The 16565-nt window shown below is 33.0% G+C and overlaps 1 protein-coding gene across 1 annotated transcript in view; it reads left to right on the top strand.

Annotated features, from left to right (window-relative positions):
- Positions 1-411: 411 nt before the first annotated feature.
- The window catches only part of LOC116338160 (neurogenic protein big brain-like), a 23633-nt gene continuing 7479 nt past the window's right edge, over positions 412-16565 (top strand). Inside the window, exons 1-4 of the mRNA XM_031763248.1 lie at positions 412-903; positions 2313-2479; positions 3182-3308; positions 15170-15377. Coding sequence (XP_031619108.1) covers positions 728-903; positions 2313-2479; positions 3182-3308; positions 15170-15377 — 678 coding nt within the window. The 5' untranslated portion in view covers positions 412-727. The remainder of the gene's footprint in view (positions 904-2312; positions 2480-3181; positions 3309-15169; positions 15378-16565) is intronic.

Genomic DNA, 16565 nt, shown 5'->3' with positions numbered 1-16565 from the left:
GCTCCAAAAGTTCATCATACGGCTAACAAATATAAGAAATATCGAATATGAGACGAAAAAAACACACACACACAATATATCGAAACTATTATCTTTGGGCCTTTTTTCATAGTGCATGGCATTTATTTTTTTTCTTTTATATTTCACCCTCATTATTCAGACAATTTTTTTTCGGTGGTGACGATGATGCGTTCGCATATGCATTTCATATTTCATACGTAACGTATCAGATATCGCCTTACACTTTACTGCATCGTTCGTACACAATGTGCTATTGGCAACACGACATACGAAGCGATTGTATGCTTTTCCCCATACACCATAGTATACACAACGCACAGAAATGCTTCCTTCGTTCGTTTTATTCTTATTGTTCATGATATCGAAGTGCTGCTCATTCGATGCTCTGCATTTAAACAGTGCGTACACACATCGCTCGTTTATTGTACAAATCAGAATCGTTTGGGCCGTCGATCGGATCGGTTGTGTTTTCTGTGCTGGTGTTTACTACAATTTCTTTTCAGTGATTTTATGAAATATTCAATTAACGAAATTTCAACATTAAGCATTTCTATTTTTTAAAAAAAATTGAAAATTCAATAAATCGGCGGTGCCAGATATATCGTCTTTTTTTTAAATAAAAGAATACAATAATATTGTTAATTAAATCGTGATTAAATAAATCGTGCTTTATTTTAAATTGTGACCAAAAAATTAATCGTGAATAATGGCTGACGAAAGTCTTCAAGTACCTCAAAATCTTGATTACCACATAATAACATTATTCCAGCGCTTGGAAAATATGCGTAAAGATTCTCACATGCATCGCATAGACGGCCGTTTATCATCCATTAAAGCTAAGCAGCACATGCAAGTGGAAATTCGTACATTGGAATTTTGGAGGTATTTATTGGAGTCAAACTTGAATTTTATTGTCGCAGTAGTAAATCATGATTGTAATTTAATGTTTGCCTTCGTTCTATATTCAATTGCCAAATCGGAAATCCCAACTTATAGTCTAATGTTTGCCAAATGCTTGACTTTAAATTTTCGAAAAAAGGAGAAAACCATTTTACTGCAATGAAATCGGTCATTTCGGAAACCACAAAATAGGCCCTATCCATATCATTTCAAATTATTCCATTGGAAATGGCATCGAAATTGAATCTTCTTCGAAATTCGTTTTCAAAGTCGGAGTAAATCAAAGACCAAATGTGTTAGTGTATTATCTCTGTTATTTACAAATACAACATCTATTGATTTTTCATAGGAAATGTGCAATTTGACAACAAACTAAAATTTCAATCTCATTTAAAATTCAAACATTGGCCTAACGACGACGTCACTAGGACGGGACAAATATATAATGAATAAAACATTTTATCATTTCAAGTGAGAATCATATACCATCAGACACATTCCGTATTCAGGATTGCATACAAATTGTTTACATTCTAGTCCTTTGTCGGATATAAGCTATTAATATGCATAACCATAGTTCAATCAATTTTCTTGTCCTACGTTTTGATTGTGCACTTAATTCCCTTGTGAGTAAAGAGAGAATGTGTTATTAAGAAGGATATTGCAATTACTGAAGTTCATGTGTGGACCAGTTGACTTGTACATCTTGTAAAAACATCTGCATAGTCAGGTTTTGCAAACCCGATTCATATTTGCGACAACAATAACCATGTTTTTCATAACAAAATATTAAATTATAAAAAGTTCTCTATGTCTAACCAAACAAAAAATATTTATATTAAAATATAAAATGATAGACCATTTCGTGTCTATGCTCATCTGTCATCGGATATATTTCAATAAATCATGTTGAATCGATCAAAAATATAAAAAAACAATGAAGCCAAATAAATACAAAAAACACAAGAACATATGCGTTTGCTGTCGAGGTCAATTCGATGCATCATTCATATCAATTAGTGTTGATCGTAATTATAACGCATGGATAAATGTCTATAAATGAAGCGATAAAATGAAAATTCAAAACGAAATTGACCCAATTCATTTTTTTTTATTGTTTATGCGTTTTTCCATCAATTTTCCATCATTTTTACGCATTTTCAGGCAACTAGCAGAGTTAATTTTCATAACATTTTTTATGTTAAAAAGAAATATCCAATTCATAAAATGGCTATAAATAAAGACCGCTGCTCCCTAATTGATACTCAAATGCAGCATCATATTTTTCCAATTATATGTTTTTATAATAGCAGCTATTACAATATTTGCATATAGTTTTTTTCTTGGTTGACTAAAATATGTTGTTGTTGTTTTTTATTTTGTTCATATAGATCGATAATTGCTGAGTGCTTGGCATCATTTTTGTATGTCTTCATTGTATGTGGTGCTGCAGCTGGAGCTGGCGTAGGTGCTTCGGTTTCATCTGTTTTATTGGCAGCAGCACTGTCATCTGGATTCGTTGTGACAACTTTAACACAATGCTTCTCGCATATATCAGGTAAAAAAAACCAAAGAAAACATTTCTATCTATTTTTTTCGATCAACATAAACAGGAAAAAAAGCAGGCACTCCAAACAATAGTGCACAGTATAACTTTACTTTGCGTCCTTTTCAATGCGTCGAAACGTATGGTTCTTTTTTTGTCGGTGTTTTCCATACGGTGACCATATTGCGATCTAATATAGTTTCACCTTTTCTCTTTTATGTGCATTTTATTTTATTTTAAATGCTGCTGTCAAACAGCTTCTTTTTGTTATTTTAAAACGTATGTACTTTTTATTACTGCAAGGCACACCGAAAGTGCACAGCTTCAATTAAATATTCCAATTTCATTTTGTTTCTTTCACTGGTTGGCATATCTGCAATTCGGGAATTTTTCTTTTCTTCACTTTCTTCGTTCGGGAATTTTTTTTCTCAGCTTTCTTCGTTTCAAAACGAATGATGGATAATTGCCATCCATTGAAAATCGTGTACCTTGCGCTTCACTTTGCTGTTGACCCATAAAACATAAACGTGTCAAACAAACAAATTGTGTTCGAATTACCTTGTCCACCGACAGTACGAAAAAAGAAGAGAATAATCTCGTTTCACTCGAAAAATGTATCCAATTACATCTCCGTCACTGTGCACACCGGCACATTTGCACATCCAATTCAGATCTATTTACAAATTTACGTTTCGTTTCTTTCTCTTCACAAAGGTGCTCATATTAATCCAGCTGTAACATTCGGTATGGCTATAATCGGTGCAATTTCTCCGCTACGTGCAGCAATGTACATCACGGCACATTGTGGTGGTGGAATTGCCGGTGCAGCGCTTCTCTATGGGTAAGTTTTCACAAAATGTTTATTTTTCTTTTCATTTGTACTTTGAACGTCATATAAAAATTAAATATGAAAAACATGTAGTATTTGAAATCAAAAAGCTATTTTTCATCCAATATTCGTATAATTTGTTAATGTTTGTTTGAATATTTCATGAGTTTGTCATCAAAAAAAAATTATAGATTGTAATTTTATCATTCGAATTCGACGGAAAAGGATGTGCGGGAAATCAAATGTAATAAAAAAATGTATTCAAAATGTAGCGTCGCCAATGAATTTCGAAACCAAATAATATAAATAAAAGCAACAATATCAACCGCCAGGTGATACTTTCTTTCGTGCGTCAACGAAAAAAAAAAAATAATTCAGAATGCGTGGAGTTACAATAATAAAGATAATCACAATCACGAAGACGATACTAAAAAGAGAATGAAATGCACATGGTCACGTGTACACTATGCTGTGCACACGAATCGATTGTTTGCTTGCACACACTTCAGGTACGCGTTCTGTTTTCCTTCGCATATGAATAAAATGCAATCGGACGCCTGTTGAACACCAAAGCATTGAAATTATTGTAAACATTGAAAATTGAATGCATTTTTTAAAGGATATCATCGATTAACGCACACGATCTTATCGTCGATCGAATGGACTCGTCCATTTGTTGAGCCCTGTATTTTCTGGCTGCAATTATAATAATAATCACATGAAAACGTATAATTTTTCATATTTTCGAAAGAAATGGCCACATTTGATCAGCCACTTTATTTCATTTAATTGACTAAATTCATTTTTTGCGCCATTTTCATCAGCATTTTGGCATTAGCCAAATGCGCAAGTGATGAACGAGTGCATGCTTCAACACTGTGTAATTTGAAATTTGATGTGGCCAAGTCCATCAATGATAATTGCTGCAACATAAAATTAGTTTGCATTCACGTTGAACAACATAATTCATTACCTTCTTCAAATTCGTCAGATGCCAGTTCAAATACACTTACGTATATTTGGCACACTCAACCGCCCTTTTAACGGTTTTCTTATATAAATTCAAAAAAAAAAAAGGATTCCCATTCAAAAGATAGAGAAGAAGATGCCTTCCTTAAATTGACCGCAGGGAGACGTACTTCAGTTTATAAATTATTGACGATACATATGCGCGCATGCTGTTCGAATGCCATCAATTCATCTTAGTTTTTTTACGAACGAAGAAAAAAAAATCACTACCAAACAGATTTCAACCCTCAACGAAAAATTAATATTCTTCGTCATGTTCGAAATAGATTTAAGGATGGCTAAAGACACAAGCTAAAGAAGAATCCATTTGAAGAAACACCATGATTTTCAACCAAACAAAATCTTATGTTTTATTTTAAATCGTTTTTTCTCTTCTCTTTTATGCATCGGTTTTTTTTTTGTGATTTCTGAAAACCGAAACGAAGGCGAAAAAGCATAAACGAAAGAAATAAAACGACAGATGTTTTGTATAAAATACTATATATCAGTGTGCATACAAACATACGATCGTACAACGCATTCGATGCGTTTACCAAAATCGAACGCACACATTCGTTTCTGTATCTGACAGAGTGGTAAAAAAATGCAGCCCAAAACTTATTTCGTTTTCATTAATCCACTTATTTATTTTGCTTGTTGTGTCAGTCAGTCTTTGATTTTTTTTTTCTTTCTTTCTTCGTTGAAATTCATCGCATTTATTTTTTTTTTTTTTGGATTTCGTTCATTGCACAGGCACACAGAAAACGGTACAAACAATGGCTTCGAATGATATTCTTTATATTTATTAGAATGTGTTTCTGTGTGCGCATTTTACAACATTAAACTGTGTGTCTCATGTCAGGCGTACGATTGCACAGAGTCCAAAACACGCACTGAGATGAGAAATGTGGAGAGACGAGAGAAAAAAATCAACTACTTTGAAAATCATATCTGTTCATCTCGGAGTCCTTTTCTCTTCATTTATTATCCTACTTATGAGTGATAGCTGCATGAACATTGATTTTCAGATGAACTGCTTCAATGCTTGATTTTCTTTATTTCTTCTTTCTGCTTCCTTCTGGTTTTATCGCACTTTTGTTGAGCTACTTGTTTGGCATATGTTTAAATCAAACTGTTACAATACATACCAACGATTGAATATAAGGAAGAACAAAATCCAAGACGCACATAACTGAAATTCAGCTCAATATATTCGACTTCACGTTGTTATTTTTTTTTCTTTTTTCGAATTGAAAATTGACCTGAACTTCTGCGATATCTTCGAAAGATTTAGTTTTATTTTCTCTGTCTCAACGACATTGTGTCAAAACAGAAAAGGTTTTAGCTGCAAATCGTTAGATTGAACAACATCATCTGCTGTTCTCAATAGATTTAATTCATTTGTTCTGATTCACTGGCACGCCGGTGCCAATCATCCATTGTGGCGTGAATTTTTGGACTGACGCGTTATTATGCAAACGTGCATTTTATTTTGTTTGTGAATATGATGGCATAAATCGAACCGTCAGCGAATCAGCACGCAACTCAATTCATAATAATACTCTATTATCGAAAATGTTACATCTGCAATTAATCGCATGTTTGAACAAGCTTTGGGCCGTTTTATGGCTTAATTAGCACGATGCAAAGGATCGCTTGACATATTCTTTTTTCGGTAAATTTCACGTTGCACAATGGCATAGAACTGACACTGAAACGAAAGCCAAACATACACACCGGTTGCAATAAATCAATCACACAATATTTTTCTGTTAAAATTTTATACAAACATATCGGATTGTCCATTCGACATTGATGCATATACGTATTTGGTAATGTGTCATAAGGTAATAATAATCTACGTTAACAATTGCCGATGCAAAGCCAATGTAAGATGCAATTTATTGGTGGTATTGAATAATAAATACTCATTATTCTACGTACGGCTGCAACTGAATTTTGCCCAACTCAATTGGCATTCGGGTATCAACAAAATGAAGAAAGATTGAAAAATAACCCGTATCTCAACGTTTACATATAAATACGTAAGCATAAAACAGACGACTATGCAATACAAGCAGGTGATACACCAAAAGAGATCGCTTCAATACGAAATGAAAAATCATTTCCTATTCGTTGCTTGTTTCTGAACATTCAACGAACATTTATAGCCAGCAAAAATATTGACCTTCCACGAAAGTTATTGCAGTATGCATCAGACAGCCTTTACTGTTAGAACAAAATTCAGTAAATGTGGAAAAAAAGTTGCAAAGTTTTGTGTTTGGGGAGCAATTGAAAGAGTTGAAAAAAAAAGCAAAACCAGTTCTGGCGAGATTTCAATGTAAATGAAGCAGGTGGTCTCGACAACGCTCATCCGAACCTTCTGCAAAAGCAAAATATTTTGCGGCTCAAAACAAAGCATATGATTCTGATAAAGATCGCGCCAAAACCAAATATAGGCTACCATTGAAAATGATTTGTGATTAAAATATTAATTAGTTTGAATGTTTGGCAGAGATGGAAAAAATTTAACAAACGCTGCTGAAAAGTTGAAAATAACGATGAACTTTGTTTTTGACGCATTCAGAAATGTGTGAGTGTACATAATAATACTTCAATTATTCAAATGCACTTTTTCCATTGGTATTCACTCTTATCATTTGCTTTGCTTGCAAAGTCACTGACATAAATTCGCATCACAATGAAAAATATGTTGGAATATATTCATGCGTTGCTGCCTGTGTTTATTTCTACAAGTGAAAAAAAGAGAATGGAAAATGAAAACGAACACACAAACAAATGCTCTTGATATATTGCTGTCATTACAGTTACTTGGCTCTTATCCAAAAAGCGGCTACATTCGGGATTCTTTTTATCAACAACCACATTTTCATGTAGCAAATGTGTCATGATACTTGTGTGAATTCAATTCTCCCTAAATCGCAAATGAACTCGAAAACTTTATTCACAAAGTAGGCAATTACATCTGTTAATTCACGTTTTTTAAACTCAAATACAATTTCTTCATTAATGTCGCATTCTCAACGTTCGCTTTTTTTTTAATTCTTCTTCACAACTTCAAGTGAATGCCATGTATGTGTTTAAGTAACGGGTTTTCTGTCATTTCATTGGAACTTAAATGGAATCAACAAGAAAGAATTCTGAACGAATTCTTTGGGAAAATGAGTCATACAAGTGTCATCATTCATCGCAGCTTACATGAAACTGTGACATTTTTCGAATGTATTCAATTAAAATGATTAGCTCATTATTATGTTTCAAGTTATGAGAACAAATCTTGCTGAATACGTACTAAAAAAAGAAGTCAACGTTATCTGTTGTTCTGTATTATTTTTAATTCCTTCGGTTCATAATTCAATTGGTTTGATATAACACATATGTTTGAAAAGCAGCATGTTTTCGTTCTTATTGTAATAGTCTGTTGGTTCATTCTTATTTGAGCATTGAAAAAAATGCAAAGGAAATCACATCCTTTTCAAATGAATAAAAGTATTGTTTGTCTAACTCTCATTTTCTCTAAAAGAAAGATGCATAATTGAAAAAAAAAGCCATTGATTTGCATATAGCTCATGAAGGCACGATAAAAAAAATTGTAAACCTTAAACAAATAAAATAAAACAAATCAAATGAATAGATGCTGGAAAAAGAACTGAATATGAGAAGTGATCGCGTGCACATACAGAAAATATAAAGCAAAACAAGAAAAAGGAAGAAGAAACTAAAATGAGCAACCTCATTCGTCGTCTTCGAATGGAAAGGCTCAAGTTTCAACTTATTCAGTGCGTCAGCCAAAAAACAGCAGTTGTACTAATAGATGAATGAAAATCGTGTAATGTGCTCCAGAAAGAATGCGTCGTTTCGACACCTGGCAGTTACGTTTCCTGTTTACGAAGCATTTCTTTCAGCGCGATTTCTGCATCATACCATTTGAATAGTCTGCTATTCAAACGTATATAAGAATGTTTGGCTGCTCCTTCGATTTGAGGACCAAACTTTTTTTTTTCGAAAAAAAAAAGCAAAACAAAAACAACCTACAGCATTTGTGCGTGCACTCGGCGCATCGGCACATGTGTCACACCTTGTGATACACTGATTGAAACTAAATATATCGAATGGATTTCCGAAATGTGTGCATTTCTCGATCCAAATCCAAATGTTTTTTCGGTGCAAACACAGTAGAGTGAATTTAAGAGCATGTGTTCAGGTTCATAGGCGAAAAACAGAAGAAAATGTGCGCAACGTGTTCAGATTTTATTTATGATTTTGTTTTCAAGTTTCGAATGAATTCGATACACGCGCCTTTTTCTGATTTTCCCCGAAAACAACACAACCCAGCTCAAGTGGACCTCGCATCATGATATTCATTTCAGATGAACAACAAAATTCAATGTCTGTTCATCGATCATATTTTCTTCTTCCGCGTGCATTGCTGTACCGATGCGTGGAAATATGCACAAGTGCACATTTTTTTCTATTGCAAAATAATAAATTTCGAAGGGGTTAAATTTAAATAACAATAGTAATGAAATTAGGACATGAAACTTGTTCGATATATCCAATCGCATAGCATTAAAAATTGGTCTGGAAAATGCTGTATCATTTTAACACTTTCGTTGTCATATCTATCATCATCATACATCTATCAGTCAGCTTGACAAAATCAGACAATAAACTTAGTAAATTGTGAACTTGTTTGAATATTCAACCCCTTCAGTTTCTCCGATCTTTTTTTCTCTATCATTTAAACATTAGGAATTTTCACAAGTGTTTTTTTTTCTAGTTTCTCAGCGACAAATGTTTCATGAAATGATGATCGACCGGTTGTTGGAGTATTGTTCTCACAATTATGCACGTTTCACTCGTTGAATATTTTTTTGAAAAATTGAAACTATGCTGCGCTGTATCAATATACACTTTACACACATGTCTAAATGTAAGAGAAAAATGATACTCTAAACAATACGCTTGGTTTAAAAAAACACACATGAAACAAGTGAATATGTACATTTTTCAATTGTACGCATAGTATACAGCGTTATTTAACAAAGAGAACAGTTTTTTTTGATTTACCACAAAACCCGTCTCAATGAACTCAATTCAAACAACCACATTAAATTATTTGTAACCATTTTACACTAAGGATATATGTTGTTACGGAACAAGAATCATATCCTCTGAATCACTTACCACGTGACTCAAATCTACAGTATATTCGACATGAAAACATAAATTTAGGGGAGAAAAATCGACACACTCGAAACTCGAGCAAGTGAACATTGAGTTCAATGGGCAAAAAGTGAAATTGTAAAATTGCGGTGAAAACAAACGAGGGTCGCGCGCAATCGCATAACCATCAATGTACTTATACGAGACGTACATGAAATTTCCATCGTTTATCTCGTTGGACTGGCGCAATAAAAATAAACAATAAAGTATAATTCAATGGTTTTTAGCACAAGTGAAAATATGTGCACAATTAAACGGATATTTTGTGTTCTTTTTTTACCCCGACGATGTTGGTATCAAAAACATGCCGTTAATTCAATAAACGCCCTTCTAGTTTACAATCACCAACCTCAATCAGTTTTTTTTAAACATTGTAAAATTACGATTAGGAGATTCGATCATTGTTCCGATGCATTTGTTCCGTATGTAATTCACAAAGTTCCTTGCGCAGAATTGAAAAAAAAAACCATTCAATAGCACTGCGTGGTTTTTTCAGAAAATGTATAGCTTTTTGCTTTTTTAAAATCATTAACCGTGGATCTAAATAAACAGTTGTTTCGCTTACATCACAATTGTATTCTGTTAATTTTAAAGTGGGTCGCATGACCGTGTGTAGAAAATCAATTAAATATGATAGTATCATGTGAAATTGACTCCTTGTATTTTGTGCGAAATCAAATCGAGTGTGTTAAGCCAATGTTTCATTTTTTCGCAACAAATGACCGTCGACAAAAAAAAACTTGGTTTTATTTACTTTTCCCAAGAGCAGCAATCAACATACAATGCGCTAATTTCTTTCAATTGTTGTACACACTGCTATTTGTCGGCAAATTCCGGTTTTATAGTGGCGAGAAAAATTTACAGGAATTTTAAAGGGTCCGGTTCAATAGTTCTTTTTTATCCTGTTCACATTTTAAAAAAAAAAAGTGCAATTTGTTTTACTTGTGGTTTCAGCAAAATGATGCAGAAATTATTTATGGCGCCATGTGTGATTGATATAATTATGTGTGAAAAACCATTAATCTGTTTGCATTCGATACGAATCAATTGTGTGGTCATGTACAACACTATCGATCGGTCATAAAATTTATGAAAAAGAAAAACATTTGTCCATACGCCCATAAACAAGTGCAATTTTTCACTATTGCCATGGGCCAATTCAAAATTTATGGCTATCAATTTGGTTTGATGTTAAGTGCAATTTCCAATGAATTTTATATGGATATAATTCAATTTTATGGCAATCGACAAATTTTAATTGAAAATATGTTGAAGATAAATTTTAAATATTTTTCCCTAGACAATGCAATTTAATTGCACTTAAAATGGATACTGTTAATTATGTGTTGCACATTAAAAGATGCCTTATTTTTGATTGCCTTGTATAACATTTATATTCACACAAATGTCGTTCAAAATGGCATAAAAATGATTTACATGAAATGAAAATTATTCACATTCACCGTAAAATGTATTTAAATTCGAATAAAAATGGAAAATTTGCATTAGTTCTTTGCCGGGATTAGCATTTGTTTGAATAGATTTGATATTACTTATTTTAACATTTTGAATTACTATGACGAATTTATGTGCGAATATTTTGAATGGCAATATGTTGATCGGATGTTCAAAAGTTTGCGTTTGCATATGTATTCAGAGCGGGAAGAATCTCGACAGATATTTGTTTAATATAGAATCGTTTGGTAACACATCTCCGTATGAAGACGTTATTTGAAATCATCTTTTGGTATTAATTTTTTTGTTGCTGTTGAAAATTCTATGGATATTGATTTTATCTATGTCGATTTTTTCTGAAATCCGAATTTTTTTTATCTTAATATAAAATCCAAGAGGATGGTTTTCATCGTCATTTCTATTCATTCGATAAAATCGACGCCGTATAATATCCGCTTCGAAATAGTCAAGCTGAAAATTACCCCTACAGTAACAAAAAAGTCAAGCTAATCGTCATTTTTATTAAGTCTATGATCTTTTTTCTGTCTCTTTTATTCACCTTTTCTAATGTCAGATGAGTTGAACTAGATTCAATAGAGTATAGATTAAACGATGGAAAGGGGTTGCAGTGAACTGTTATTGTTGTTGGCACTCTTTGTGTTTATCCTATTCAAATTTAACCCTAAAAATGTGTGTTTTTGGATGAAACATACGAAATGGAATGGAAACTTGCATAACATAAATCTACTCTCTCGTAAATGTTAACCTATATAACAATTGCACTTTGGGATGTTATTTATTTGATTACGCGTCGTACTATTTTTTTGTGTATGTCTCGTTAGATGTTTTTTTTATGTATATCATATGCACAATCTGTTCTAGTTTTCGAAGCTATCAGCCACGAGTATTAACGAACCAGAAGAAGATTATGGCTTCACTTTTTATGACCCATAGATTGTTTTTTAACCATCTAATAAATTGTCATATGGTTAAGTGTCAAGGGTTAATAATATGTTAGTTATTTTTGCATTATTGAAATCTAAATATTTGAACCCGACTTCGTTTTGAATCACATTTGGTGCAATTTTAATTGCCCCATATGAAGATTGTTTTTGCTTGCAACTAGTTGTTTTCCTTTTGATGAATCTTTCTTCCGATATTCGGGGCAAATAATTTATTTGTTTCCATTTCAAGTATAAAAAACCAAAGCCATATACATTCTTTATTTTGAGTGGGAAATAAAATGAAAAGACGCGCTTTTTTTCGAAACGGAAAAAATATTATTTTTCTAACTCATTGGCAGCAGATGTCAAGAAATAAACATCACTTTACCATACAAATGCATGAAGTGAAAGATTTTTTTCTTTCCTTTTCAAAATTAATAACTTCATTTGAACGAGTCATACAAACATACACTTTTTTTTCTCCATTAATCTAAATTGAACCACATTTCTGAACAAAAACTAGTTTATTTTCTTAGTCGCAGTGAAAATTGAGAATTTATGTTCACTTGAAAGTGAGCTCATTGAAAATATTGGTATCCGAAAAAAAGAGACTGAATAAAATTTGAAATTGAAAAAACACATGTTCCAAAGAAATATTCACGGCGCGTGAATAAAAAAAAAAAACAATATTAGAAATCTATTGCACATGTCCATTCGAATGAGCAGTCTCGAGTATTACTGAAATGGTCAAAGAGTTAAAAAACGTCTCAAACTAAAATAACACCTTGTAATTTGAATTTTATTATAAATGCACAACGGTTGTGTTTAATTTCAGTATCTTTGAACTGTTTGTGCTTGTTAAATGTTTTTTTCTTTCTTCAATTTTATTGTCAGATTCGTCGAATGCATGTTAGAATCGAATTGTGAACATAGAAAAAAGAATACATCGTTTGTTTGTATTTGGAATTAAGACCCCGGCCACTTTTGAAAGGAAATAAATGCAAAAGCAGCTGTCTTCTGCACATAAGAAATACGCTTTGAAAAAAGGAACGCTTCTCTTGCGTAAACATAAAGAAACTTTGAATGAAATTAAATTGCATTGATGCCGCCTTTGCCATTTGCTTCGTTCGATGAATGGCAATAAAAACGACCCATCATTCCAAGAAATGGCTACATATCAAAATGACATAATAACAGTATAATTTTAGATGAAAAAAAACACGTTTGACATTGAAACTTTAAGGAGCGTAAATCTTTCGATTTCACTCCATTGCGTGTGTGTGTATGTGTTTATCGAGAACAAAAAGAGCAATCGGCATTATTACTATGACATATGTGATGATTCGCGGTTCGATCGAAAAAAAGTAATAAAATTCAAATAGACAAAATGCGTCGCGTAATTGCATTAGAATCTAATCTGCATTGTTTTGATATTTTTTCGATGTCAATTTTTATTGAGTCGTTTTCATTTCACGCCCTTTGTTGTATTGCACCAGCAAAACCAAACGTATTTCGATAGTCACGACACTAACGTAACAAAAAATATATATTTTGGTGTAGTGAGTGCATGTGTTAAATAAATTAAGAAACAACCACAGACTGTGTCATTTTTCCACTGCACGCATCGCTCGTCGATTGTTAGCAATGCATTCATATAACAATAACAAAAATATTAATAAAAAGTAACTGCATGGAAAGCGATTGAAGCACGAGTGAGCGGACATCAATTGTGAGCGGAGAGAAAATGTGGGCATGCGACATAAAACAAACGAATATGCAAATAAACAAAACAATAGCAAAAAAAAAATGACAGCGTATGGCAGAGCGTCAGGACGAACAATGTGGCAAATAGAGTACATATGCGGTTGTATGCATCACACATATAGGGTCAAATATATTTGTAGCAGACTTTATGGTTCACAAATCAGGTTACGTAGCTCTACAAAACATGCTGCTACAACTACTTTTTTCGGCTGGTTGGTTTCGTCGTTTTGTTGCGGTGCCGTCGAGGCGAATCATCTTTGTGATGTCTCAGAATGCATTTTCTCTTCTTTCGTTTTAGCATTCCGTTGATGAGCTCTGGCGCTGTTCCATTTTTATAGAAACGCGTCAAATGGTAGATGGAAAAAAATTGTTGCCATTTGCTATTCCTTCTGCTAACACATTGAGAATTTGTTGGGTGCCTTTTTTGCGAATCACTTCACACAATGACATATTGGACTTACACAGTATTTATTTACTGCTTTGCACACATTGCGTTTCTTTGCATCATACTTTTTTTGTGTTCGAGTTCCTTTTGTCGGCAACAATAAAATACTAATGGAATCACAAACTAGTAGCGATATATGTATTTGGCCTGTAGTGATCCGCAATTTTTATGCATTTATAAGTAGATTATATTATTTTTTTACTGGCTTATTTGCGGTTGATTGACTCACATTGTTTATGATGATCAAAAAAAAACTGGGAATAAAACAAGCATTTTGTTTTTTAGCCCTCAAATATACAAAGGTCAAACAATTGATTTATCGATTTACTTTGGCTCTCATGGGTCAATGATGTGCTAAAATGATTGACGAAAAAATAATCCAAATAAAAAAGGGACACAAATATGCAAGCACCCGTCACACACAGTTTAACGATAGCTTAACCACTCCATTTGATACTTACTTTATATGCAAATTTGAAGTGCTCTCGGATACAGAGAAACGTACAAGTGTTTCTGCTATGAGAATATCACGACTATTTCCCCTCTCTGGAATGTATACAAATATAACAATGAATCTAATTCCACTTTCACTCGAATAAAACTCAATGAATACAATCAAATGGACAAATCGTTCACATTCAAATTGATTTTCTGCAGAATTCGATTGCCATTCATTCTGGGCGTGTACAGATAATTTTTTATTGATATTTCGTCATGCTCATGCAAATGATGTTTCATGATCGGATTTCCTAACTTTAAGTGATGCATACTAATCCATTTTGTAATGCATTCAAATCACATGTTGAATAAATCAAACTATTCCCGTTACTATTTTAAAATTACATCGGAAGCCAAATTAAACCAGGTGCTTTCTGTCTTCGTCATGACATAACGGAGTTCAACTTTTTTTTGATGACAAATAAATATTATTCTCTTTTTGAATTTAATTCCTCCTTTTCGATTCCTTCAAATCTAATCCTTTCGATCTTTTTAATTCTCTTTCTTTATAGAGTAACGGTTCCGGGCTATCAAGGCAATTTGCAAGCAGCCATCGCACATACATCAAATTTAGGACCCTGGGAACGCTTTGGTGTAGAAATGATCCTAACATTTATTGTTGTATTGGCTTACTTTATGTCAACTGATTCATACAAGTCGTATTTCGGTGTATCTGCCTTGTCAATTGGAGCTGCTTATAGCGCATGCAGTTTCGTTTCCGTAAGTAAAAATAAATAAATACCCCAATTTAAACCGTTGAGAGAAACTTTAATAAGAAAAAATGCACGCGTCGAAGAATACAAAAAAAAATCGTTACAAAAAACCAATCAAACGAAATTTTTGTCCGGCGAAAAAGAGAGAAAAGAAAAGAAGTAAAGCCAAAGGAAAAAGAAAGAAAAAAACGATAAGAAAGAAGTAAGACGGAACAAGCAAGCTGGCATACTCCACGCATGTGGTTATACAAAGTGAATTCGTTATACACGTTTACATACAGATTTATTATTGAAGCAAAAGAGACTGAACTGAAAAAAAAACTGATTTTTTTCCTTCTTTCTGCGTTCCACAAAATGCACACCTGCCGTTTTGGAATTTTCGCTGCTTATACAACACAAATGTATACATTTGAGTGCATGTCAAGCAGTCGCTGCACACAAGATATGATGTTTACCTCCATGCTTTCGGTGTGTTTCTCCTTCAGCAGTGATTAAAAAAGGAAGCCGAAAACTGTCGACATTCAGCCTACAGCATGCAGACGATGACAATGATCAAAAACCCAGCAATGAAGCATATTTTTAAATTGCGAAAAAAGAACTCGCACTTGATTATACAACAGAAATATAAAAATGTCAACGATCACTTTCTTTTACGTCGACTCACTATAAATTCATGGTCATTCTTTATTTATATCGGTTTGGTGCTAAAATTTAATTTAAAATTAAGAGAAATAAAAATCGTGGTTCAAATTCATTTTAACGTTTCAAAATGCAAGCCAGAAAAAGCAATGCCATCGCAGTTGTTGTACTTCTATCCTTGTTGTTAAAGAAAAGCAATTTGAGTTTTGTTGAAGACAAACAATGCCGATAAGGTTTTTTTTTCTATTTTCAATGGAATGAATAAAAAGGAACACAGGTAAATTTTTTCTTTCGAAAACCCAAAATCATTTGCGTTGATTTGAAATCGAAAAGGATGTTTGGACAAAAGAACAGACAATATTGTCTACGCTGCTTTCATGGTTTGACTTGAAACTCTTCGGATTGAAAACGAAGCAACACACTAACATTCAGTTTATATTTGTGTGTATTTAGTCAGTAATGGCAAAAATATCAATGCATATTAGGGTGTTTCCACATGAAAAATATTAAAAAGTGGCTATTATCATTTTGAAGAGCGTTAAATTCTGTATAAGAT

This window comes from Contarinia nasturtii, unplaced genomic scaffold, assembly GCF_009176525.2.
Source record: "Contarinia nasturtii isolate CC-2019 unplaced genomic scaffold, AAFC_CNas_1.1 Cnas_scaffold_350, whole genome shotgun sequence".
Lineage (NCBI taxonomy): Eukaryota > Metazoa > Arthropoda > Insecta > Diptera > Cecidomyiidae > Contarinia > Contarinia nasturtii.
Note: the sequence above shows the minus strand (reverse complement) of the source record. Positions and strands in the feature narration are given on the sequence as shown.